At 49.3% G+C, this 10686-nt stretch overlaps 1 protein-coding gene across 1 annotated transcript; it reads right to left on the reverse strand.

Moving 5' to 3' along the window:
* CHCHD4 (coiled-coil-helix-coiled-coil-helix domain containing 4) lies at nt 1-10654 on the reverse strand. The gene is made up of 3 exons (XM_043967439.1): nt 10439-10654; nt 4656-4754; nt 1-1287 (listed from the first exon to the last, which is right to left on the reverse strand). The coding sequence occupies exons 1-3, from the start codon at nt 10458-10460 to the stop codon at nt 983-985; spliced, it is 426 nt and encodes a 141-aa protein (XP_043823374.1). The 5' UTR covers nt 10461-10654; the 3' UTR covers nt 1-982.
* Nucleotides 10655-10686: the final 32 nt, after the last annotated feature.

The raw sequence follows: 10686 nt of genomic DNA on the forward strand, positions 1-10686 counted from the left end.
CAGGTAAAAATATTTTTTTCTTTTAATATGCACTTGAAGTCACACTATTTTCTCTAAGACTGTTACTCCAGGTAACAGCTCAGTCTCCACCTCCCAAGGGCATTTTGTATGAACTGGTAAAGATGGAACAGGCAATAACAAAGGGACCTTCAACCAGGGCATTCTCAATAGCAAAGGAGCGGTGATAACCATTTTCTGCATTCATTTGGTGAGTAGAATCAGAGGCTGCCCCATGTGCCCGCAAGTCCGTACTCTCAAAACGTGTGAAAACAGGAGCTCAATGCATAAATTAAAAACAAACAAAAATCCCACCCAAGCCATTTCGCTTCCAGAATCGATCAGCAATATATATATACATATATATATATATGTGTATAAGAGATATCATATCTATTCCTGATGTCAATGAATCATGAATCAGTACCTTTGCACAATATACATCTGAGATTACCTCTTGAGAATCAGCCATCTCAGAGGATGGCCCTTCCTCTTTGAGATGTGTATGTATATAGATATATATTTTGCATAAGTCCTAAGTGGACAATGAAATCCACAAAAGAGGGACCTCAACAGAATGAATGACTTCAGCATGCCTGCCCTCCTGGCCTGAAGCCAAAGGGGGATGGTTGAGAAGCCTTAATACGTTATTCCAAGTAAACTAATGAGACTTGGGGTGCTCTGGACAGAATTCAAAAGTAGAAGCAGCTCTATCTGCCGAGAGGTTTATATGGTACGTGTACACACATACACACATACACAGACACACACACAGACACATACAGAACTACCAGCTTTTTTCAGTGTTTGTGTAACAGGGTTGAGGCCCCTGCCCATCAAAATAAGTTATTTCTTCTCATACAGTGCACAAAATATGAAAAGGTAAGAGACTTTCTGTAAAGACCCCTAGAGAGGCATTTTGCATAAGGTCCACGCCTCTCCGAAAGGGGGAAAGGCAGGAGATGGGCACCTCCGCCTGTCTTCATTAGCTGGACCCCTCTTCTTTGGTCAGAGCCGCCGTGGCTGCCACTTCGGATGCCGTTTCAGCCCCCTCTGCGCCCTCGCTGGCTTTTTCTTCTTCATCCTCCTCCTGGGGATAGAGGTCTGGGTACTTCTGCATGCATTCTTGCATGGCCCGGAACTGATCCACACAGTCTGAACCTTTGACTTCTTCTGTGCTATAATGGAAACAGGAGAAGGCCGACTTGAACTGCTCTCCGCAGGGACCACTGGCCATTCCCCCGAGACACGGGCAGTTCCAATTAATGTCTCCATTGGGCAGTATCAAACCTGCAGGGACAAGGGAACAGAGCTTTAGAGCATCAGGTGTTTTCTGAAGTCGGGGGGGGGGGGGGGGAAACAAAACCGTCTTGTATAGATGGGCTGCTGACTGGAAGAAGGGGAAGGAGCTTTTCCTGGCTCATTGGCAGCATGCTGGTCATGGTCCAGAATCAGACGAGTTGGAAGAGACCTTAGAAATCTCTCTCAATCTCTCTCACTCAGAGGTAAGACGTGATGGGTGATAGTCATGCAAGGTCATGTCAAAGGCAGAACTAGAACCCAGGTCTCAAGTTTTAGTCACGACCCCATATGGGGTCTTAATGTGGGGACCACAAAAAATCTGGCAACAGTAAAAGGTTACGCACACCTGTTTTATACACCTAGACATCAGGGACTGCTTACAAATTTCTTGGGTGAAAAGGGATCATGAGTGGGAAAGGTTTAAGCAGCCCTGATCTATGCCATCTACCCCCTCCATCGCTCCTTGATAAAGAACCCCCCAACTCTCAACCAGGCGACTCTCAGGGAAAACCTGGACGCGAGCACACAGGACAGGGCCAAGAGCACTGCATTTGAAATCTAGGGCCTTGAGTTCCAGCCCAACCTCCCAGGATCAATTCAAATCACTTCCTCTCCCGGAGTCTTTGGGCAGGCCACTTCTCTGATCTAGGCCTGATTTTCCTCATCTGTAAAATGAGAGGGCTTGACTTGAAGACCTCTAAGGCTTCTTGTAGGCAGAAATCTGATTTCAATGTAAAATCCCAGATCTCTTCCTGAAACAAGAGGCCAATGGGGGGATGGGAAAGTTAAAGGTTTCTTTATCAGCTCCAAGCCCCTATCTATGACCCCTGCCTCCAGTCATTGAAGGCCAGCGTGCTGCCCGCCTCTCTGCCGAGGCCTAGACTCACTGGAGAATGTTAGACAATGAGAAAAAGGGGCCCCGGCCGCCATCGCCTCTACAAAAATACGCCAGCATTCTTGGCTTCCTGCTCTGGGTGTCAGTAAGCCTTCACAAAACCCAAGGTTGGATGCTCCAGGGACTAGCCCCAGGCACCAGGCTCAGAAGGAGTGGCCTGGCCAGGCCCGGGCCCGGGCCCATTCACATAACAGAGATATCAGACTCGGTTTCCCCTGTGGGTGAGAGCCCCCAGGTGACCTCCTCCAGGCTCCACGGTTCTCTTCTGTAAAGCTGGGGTGGGAGGAGGCCAGTCCTGACTTCAGGATCCTGTAATAAACATCTGGCCCACTTTCTTTAGGGACCAAATCCAGGCAGATGCTGCCCCCTAGAGGTTCTGGTCTGACAGTGGAACTGCCCTGGCTACAGACTCTTCTTCATGTCCATCAGACTCTTGTGTGTGCCCGCCCACCCCCCAGAGCAGGGGGGGGCTGTGACTTTACTGTCACTGCAATGGAGTAGACTGGTGAGCCAAGGGGGGAAAGGGGCCTAGGAGTTGTCTACTTCTCAAATAAATGGCAAGGAGCAGGGGATATACACCCGAGGAGAACATTCTCCTATCTACCCAGTCCTGTACAAGCCAAGCTGGGCAGCTGCCTCAGTGAGCCTTCCGGCTCCTCAGACACTAGGCCCAGACGGACCAGCACAGGGCTTTGGGCCAGGCTCTCGGGTGACCATGGTCCCAAGACTGAACTGGTTGGGTGACCCAGGCCTCAGTTTCCAATACATTCCTGAAAATAGTCAAGGGACCCAAGTCTCTTTTGTAGTGCCTCTCTGTGGGTCCTTTTCTGAGACCCTCAGCAGTTCCAATGATCCCCCTGCCACCCTGAGCCTGTGACTAGTTGCTGTCAGCTGAGTGCATCCCCCCACAACCAACGGCCTGGCAAAGAAAACCCTGTTCTGAGAGTCAACCTCCCAGACACATGGGGAAAGAAGGAAAATCGAGTTAAAGAAATGAAACCAGCAAGCCCCCCCCAACATGGCACCCCTCATGCAAACAATACGGAAGACAGATGTGCCATCTCATTACACTGCCTATACCAAAAACTTCCCCACCCTGTTCCAAAGGGACAAAATTCACTGCATAAAATTCTTTTACAAGTCAAAACTACAACAATAATCTGCCTAACAAAATGACTCCTTAAACCTTGACCCCAACTCCTGTGCCTTATTTTATATAGGGGTAGTATGGAATAGGGGGTTGGACCTGAGTTTGAATTCTGACTCAAACCCTTCCTTGCTCTGTGGCCGAAGGGAAGCTGAACAATCTCACTGAGCCTCAGTATCCTTGCTTGTAAAACAAGAATACTAAGATCTGTAGCATTTACCTCACAGAGCAGTGAGGATCAAATGAGATAATGTCTATAAAGTGGTTTGCAAACCTCAAAGCAATGTAGATATGCCAATTATTATTATTATTATTTTAATTGGTGGGGCAATGAGGGTTAAGTGACTTACCCAGGGTCACACAGCTAGTGTCAAGTGTCTGAGGCCGCATTTGAACTCAGGTCCTCCTGAATCCAGGGTTGGTGCTTTATCTACTGCGCCACCTAGCTGCCCCCTATTATTGTGATTTCAAGCACCCAACCTACATGGAAGGCCCCTTTGAATCTGCTGTAACAGGGCCGTGACTCAAAGCTTCTTAAACTGTGGGTTGTGGAAAATTTGGCATCAGGGAAAGGTTAGGTATACCTACTTTATATGCCTATACACCCGGGGTCACATAAAAATTTCTCAGGCAAAAAAGGGTCACGAGTGGAAAAGGCTGAAGAAGCTGAGGGCCAGAGGAAGGCAAACAAGAAGGGTGAAGGGCCTTCAGTTTGTTGAGGATTGTTGAAAAGAAAGAGGGGGCCTGAAACTGTCTTTCAATGTCTACCAGGATGTCCGTTCCTCTTGGTCCCAGAGGGAGGGGGTGGATCCCGTTCAGGTTTGGTCTCAGGAAAGATGGATGGGGAGAGCTCGTCCCAGGTGGGAGGCAGTGGGTCCCCCTTACCGGGGGTCCTTAAGCAAAGGCTTTGTTGCCACAGACTGGAAGAGATGGCCCGCTGGCCTGGGAGGTCCCACAAGGCCCTCCTGCCCTGGTGGGCCTCATCTGAGCTTGTGCATCACTGGAGGTCCCCTGCATGCTATGAGGGCCCATCAGATGAGGATGTTCTTAATTACCCACTACCTGCTCCTCCAGCTTTTGGTCATGGTCTACTTTTCTAGAGCCACGTTAGTAAAAGAGGGGATGAAATAGAGTGCCTGCTCTGACCACTCTGGGCACTTTAGAAAACAAAACCCAGCAAAACTGAAGCGGGTTTAGGGGTTTCAGGTCCCTGAGCGTGGAGAAAGGGTAACTCTCCTGAAGCCGACCTGTCCCTGCCCAGTCCCCACAGTGGGGGCCCCTTGTGTCAGGGGATGGGGATGAAGGGCTACTGACCATGGTCTTCATAGGGATCGTTGGGGTCGTCCGCTACCAGCTCGGCGTTGCTTGGCGTCTCATGGTCTTCTTTGGTCACAAATATAATCCGGTCCTTTCCTGGCATTTGGAAGAAAGACCCAGAAAAGTTGCAGCTAAGTATTAAGTTGAACAATGCAGCCTGCTGACAAGAGCTGTTGTAAATCAGTTCATCTGTTCACACAACCGGCATTCAAAGATATGGCAGCCTGGGCCAGGGGGAGACATACCAGCTCCTGCCCTCCCGGAGCTTACATTCATTTGAAAAGGCAACAGCTTTGTTGCTTTTTTAGTCCTGACCAGGGCTCAGAGAACCCTGCATTTAGTTTGGGGTACCCCATTCTGTTAAGATGCAAGCTGGAGAGCAGACCAGTTCCTGGGGAAAAACACCCAGGACATGGTAAAACCTTAAGAAAAATACATTGCCGGGCAGCTAGATGGCGCAGTGGATAGAGCACTGGCCTTGGAGTCAGGAGGACCTGAGTTCAAACCAGCCTCAAACACTTGACACTTACTAGCTGTGTGTCAACTCACTTAACCCTCATTGCCCCACAAAAAGAAAAAAAGAAAAATACATTGCATTCATCTCGAGAATAAACATCTAAGCAAGACAGGAGAAAGATATCCCATAATGGAACTGTTGAGAGAAGAGGCATCACCCAATGACCCTCTGTCGGTCCCCTCCTGGAGTGCCAACAGAAGCTGAGAGAACAGCAAGAGCTCACATTTGACATTTTTTATTCAGTCTGTTTTTTTTTCTCCAGTCACGTCCAACTCTTTGTGACCCCATTTGGGGTTTTCTTGGCAAAGATATTGGAATGGTTTGCCATTTCCTTCTCCAGCTCATTTTACAGATGAGGAAACTGAGTAAACAGGGTTAAGTGACTTGCCAAGGGTCACATAGCTAGTAAGTGTCTGAGGCCAGATTTGAACTCAGGTTTTTTGAACTCAAGTCCTCCTGACTCCTGGCTCTGTGCTGTATCCACTGTGCTACCAAGCTACCTACATTAACACTTCACAACAACCCTGAGAGGTGGTTAGTGCATTATTCCCATTTGACAGTTTAAGAAACTGAGGTTCATAGTGGCTGCGACTTTCCTATAAGGCTAATGACCACCAGAGCCAGTTCTGATTTCAAATCCCGCACTCCACTACACCACAATGATCTGCCTTACTGAAAGGACTAAGCCCTACAATTTGCTGTAAAAGAACTAGAGAGGTCAGACTACATCCTAGCCTGATGTTAGAAGCCACTGAATTGCTCTTTCCTGGACCAAAAAATTCCATGTGCGGGCTTGGGGCTGAATCATTCAATCAGCATTTACTGGTATCCACTTCACTCAATCCAGTCGTACCCGTGCTCATTGTCTTGCTCCCATCAGGAGTCACTACATGTATATTTCTGAGCCATAAAAGGCGTGTCAGAGATGAAGATGAGTTACAAAGCAATTCACTGCATTATGGAGCTCTCCAGCAATGGGCAAGACCCAGACCCTCTGAACCATAGCTGCTGCCTTGTCTCTAACACGGGAACGGTGACCTCTCACCTCCAACCTAACAAACCTGGCAGAGCGCTAGAAGGCAGCTACTATGGCTGGCCGCCCTTCCTCTTGTAAGTCACGGGCAGTCCTCATGAAATACTGCTGGAGCTTGGGCCAATCTCCCTCCCGTGCCTCTCACTTACTTTTTGTTTTCTAAGCCAAACCAGGTAAGTCTACTCTCTTCTTTTACAACCCTTGGGATACTGGACGACGGTGATTATGTCATCTCTTCAGTTCTTTCAACTACACCTCAGATGACATTTTGAACTGCATGTCCTTTCCTAAAACGGGCCCCCAGAACTAAACATAATACTCTAGACAAGAAGGAGTAAGCAGCATTTACATATCACCTTCCAGGTGCCAGGGGTTGTGCTAAGTGCTTTTCCAGTGTTACTTCATTAGATCCTCACAACAGCTCTACCTGTAGGTACTATTACTATCCTCCTTTTACAGATGAGGAAACTGACATAAACAGGGTCAAGTTATTTGCCCAGGGTCACACAGCTAGTAAGTGTTAAGTGTCTGAGGCCGAATTTGACCTCAGGTCCTTCTGAATCCAGGGCCGGTGCTCTATCTACTGAGTCACCTAGCTGCCCCCTCGAAATGCATTCTTAATAATTATTTCCTCACAGCTTGCCTCATGGGTCAACACTGGAGAAATGAAACAGACTATACAAGATCTTTACGAACCATGGCAAGAATTATTCTTACCAGGATTGAAGGGCCAGCCCAGGGACCTCCCATCACAGGAAGAGAGCTGGACTCTGAATCTTACTGAAGAGACTTGCTCTTGTGTACAGGTTCAAAGGTCTGCCTGCTACTGTCCAAATGTAAAGCAAGGAGACCCTTTTCTGGGGTCCGTGGCTCTTTTGTACCCATCTCAAGGAGCCTGCTTCTTCAAGAAAGTAGTAGTTGGAGGTCAGTAAAAACTAGTTCGGAGCAGCCAGGTGGTACAGTGGATAGAGCACTGAACCTGGAGTCAGGAAGACTTGAGTTCAAATCTAGCCTCAGACACTTACTAGCTGTATGAGTCTGGGCAAGTCACTTAACACAGTCTGCCTCAGTTCCTCCTCTGTAAAATGAGCTAGAGAAGGAAATGGCAAACCACTGCAGTATCTTTGCCAAGAAATGGCAAATGGGGTCACAAAGAGTGGGACTAACTAATCACCAACAATAAAAACTACTTTGGCTAATGATAAGCAAAGGTGAATGGGCTCAATAGGTGAAAGGTTTAAAAAGTAGGCAGTCCCAAAGCAGAAAGCTTGCTGCCCTTCCAGAAAGCTGTTCTGAGCTGGTTCAAAAGCCCCCTCTCCTCTTTTCAGCCAGCTAAAAATTACTTCTCCTCCTGCAGACCTCACACAGGCCTTTCTCTGTAACTCTCTACTTAGTTCACATTGCATTTTGTGGTCACGGGGGTCTCTTTTTTTTCTCTTCAAAGGCTTTCTCTTCCCCTTTCTTCCACTAGGGACCCAAAGTGAGAAAACGTCTGTAAAGCAGCTTATAACTGGAAAGCACCATGTCCAGATGGGTGGATTATTACCACCTACTGGTAGCATGGTGGGGGAGGCCAGAAGTCCTCCAGGAGTTTGGAGTCCAGTCCCTCCCTCGTCAGCCTACTGATAGACCTGGTGACCAAAGGGAAGGGACTCAGAGAAAAAAGGGATTTGATGATCTAGGCCAGAGAAGACTGGGGGAACTGGGGTTCTCGGTGATTGTTCTCCAGTTACAGTCTAGGGAAGCAATGTTTGGTTTAAAAAAAGGAAGGGCACTAGGGAAGGCAGATCAGGCTTCAAGTGATGGGAGGAAGTTTCTGCTAGATGCGGAAGGATCACACCTGACACCCAGCCAGAAAGGAAGGCGTGCTCTCTTTGGGGTCTGAATCTGGGATTTCACAGGTGCAGGGAGTTCTTGGTGAAGAAAACTCAGCTGATGAGAACCTGCCACAGAGTTGGAACTTTTGTTCTTAGCCAGGTGATGTGACTTGGCTAGGGTCTCAGAGCCACTATGTGTGTGGAGGAGGTTGGGAGAATGACAGAATGCCCCATGGCATGCTGCCTACGCTTGAAAGAATTCTTCAAACCCTTAAAGAGCCAAACAAATGTGAGCAAGAGTCACCCATCCTGCCTCCTCCACCTTGACACCTTGCCTGTGGTCCCATAGGATGAAAGACTGGGTCTGGCATTTAAGGCCTTTCATTATCGGGTTCCAGACAATCTTTCCTCTTGTTCCTCTTTGTGTACTTTAGGCTTCAGCCAAAGAAGACCACCAGATGTCCCTTGGCCTTGCCCTTTCGCTGCACTGCTCTCCCCCCCCCCCCCTTCAAGTTCTCTTTCCAGGCCAATCCAGGTGCTACTTCATGCAACTTGCCCTGATTTCCATTTTACTATTTTTTGAATTTGTAAGCTCAACACAATGTCCAAACCTAAGGAAAATAATGCAAAATGCAGGTATGAGATGAAGTTTAAGAAAATCAGAGTCCCAAACATTGGGCCAAGACTAAAGGAGGCTGATTCAGGCAGAGTGCCGTGTTTTCTGAAGGGCACGTTCCTCCAATTCGGGCCTAGCTATAATCAGAGAATCTCACCTTTGGAGTCATCTAGTCCAGTTCATACCTAACACAATCTCACCCTCCATTCAGATCCCAAGAGCTTGTTGGCACCTCTCTTATTTTACCTTTTTTTGGGGGGGTGGGGTGGGGTAGGCTGTTACAACTTTAGAATCAAACTGCTGTTACTGGTAAATGTGTATTTACCCTTGCCCCCCAATATTCTTCAATGCACTCCTTTCCTTCCTACTCCAAATGCCCAGTACTTAGCACAGGGATTATGAGGTGATGGACATCTATCTATTCATTCATTCAACAAGCATGTGAATGAATTTACTAGGCACAGTTCATTCATTCAACAAGCATCATTTAACAACAAAATGTATCTGTTGGGTGCTAGATGTCTGCTCATTCATTCAACAGGCATTTGCTAAATGAATCAATGATTAAACTACATACGGGATAACTAAAAAACTGGAATAATTCCATGATAAATTATGGAATAAGAAAACGAACTCAAGAGTTTAACAATCTGCTACAGTGATAAGGTAAGGAAGGATAGCTTAAGAAGATCATGAAACCCAGAGTAACCAAAGTCGATTTTGGCAAAGGCATAGCAGGAAGCCGCTGTTAAAACAAGAAGAAACCCATCCTTGCCCCGTATTCAGAACAGCCATAGGGATCAGTTACTGATTAGGGGAAAAAAAAAAAAGAAGTCACCAGGAAATATCCTGAGTTTCCTTGGACTCTTCCACCTTGCAGGAGAAATGTAGAGTAACTAACAGGTTTAGTGTGGGGAAGAAGCCCATAAAACAGAAGGTCATTGTGTAGCCCAGGGAAATATGAACATGTGCAAGGTCAGCCACAATACGGTGCCCCACAGAATCCTGTGAAGTTAGCACTGTCCGGCATGTCTTAGAACTACATAATATTGGTCTCCATGTTGACCTTGGGAACTCTTCCAAGTGTTTCTCAGTTTGCGAAGGTTACCCTTTAGGGCCACTAGGAAATTGGACCCCTCCCCACACACCTTTCCAGGTTTGGGGATGAGATCAGTTCACCTGACTTACACCGGGAAGGGCCTTTAGGAACTATAAGGTCCAACCTCATTTTAAGAGGGGGAAGCAGAATCTGGCGGGGAAATGACAAGTCCAAGGTCACCCGGGGAATTAACGGTAGAGTCTGGGCTGGTAACCCCAGCTGCCTCCGGCGAGGTTTAATGGGGGGCCCCGGGGCTGGTGGGGTGGGGGAAGGTAAAAAGCCCGGGTTTCCAGGACGCCTGTGACTAACTTCCTGTTCGCCCCGGGCTCGCACGTGCCCAGGGGTGAAGCTCCCGGCCCAGGTCATTCACAGCCCGAGCGAGAGATGAAGCCAGGTCGGGCCTCCGCCTGGGGGCCGCTCCCCGCGCTGAACTAGGGGTGGGCCGGGGGTGGTCGAGCGCAGCCCCAGGTCTCCGCGCGGCGGCGCCCGCAGTGGCCCGGGACTGTCCCACGCCGCGCTCCAACAGCCAGGGTCCCAACGTTCTATCGGCCGCGCGCCCGCGCCCGCGCCCGCCGCGGAGGGGGCCGCGTGTCCCCTGCAGGCCCTCGTCCGCCCCGTCTCCATAGCAGCCCCTGGGCCTGGCCTCGCGCCCGCGCCTTCCCCGCCTCCCCGCCTCCCCTCAGCCTGGCCGCTCGCACCTTCCTGCCGGCAGTAGGACATGGCTGAGGCCCAGCGGCTCCCGTGGCTCCGGCTACGACCCGCTCCCCACGCTTATCGCTCCGGCCTCGCGGTCGCCACCAGGTGCCGTGATCTCTCCTCGGGCTCCGCCCCCCTTCCCAGGGCCTGCCCCGCGGCGCACCAGTCCGGCCGCTTCCTCCGTCCCGCCGGCCCGCTAGGCGCCCAGCGGCCTACGCCTCCCGAGCTCCTCTAGCCCCAAGAAACTACA

Source organism: Dromiciops gliroides, chromosome 1, assembly GCF_019393635.1.
Source record: "Dromiciops gliroides isolate mDroGli1 chromosome 1, mDroGli1.pri, whole genome shotgun sequence".
NCBI lineage: Eukaryota > Metazoa > Chordata > Mammalia > Microbiotheria > Microbiotheriidae > Dromiciops > Dromiciops gliroides.

Bases quoted from the DNA above. Each gene is read 5' to 3' on its own strand.
- CHCHD4 (XM_043967439.1), bottom strand. From the start codon at position 10,460: ATGTCCTACTGCCGGCAGGAAG. The intron at 4,755-10,438 runs GTGCGAGCGGCC...TCCAAATGCCAG, and splicing joins GTCCTACTGCCGGCAGGAAG to GAAAGGACCGGATTATATTT. The intron at 1,288-4,655 runs GTCAGTAGCCCT...TTGTCCCTGCAG, and splicing joins CGATCCCTATGAAGACCATG to GTTTGATACTGCCCAATGGA.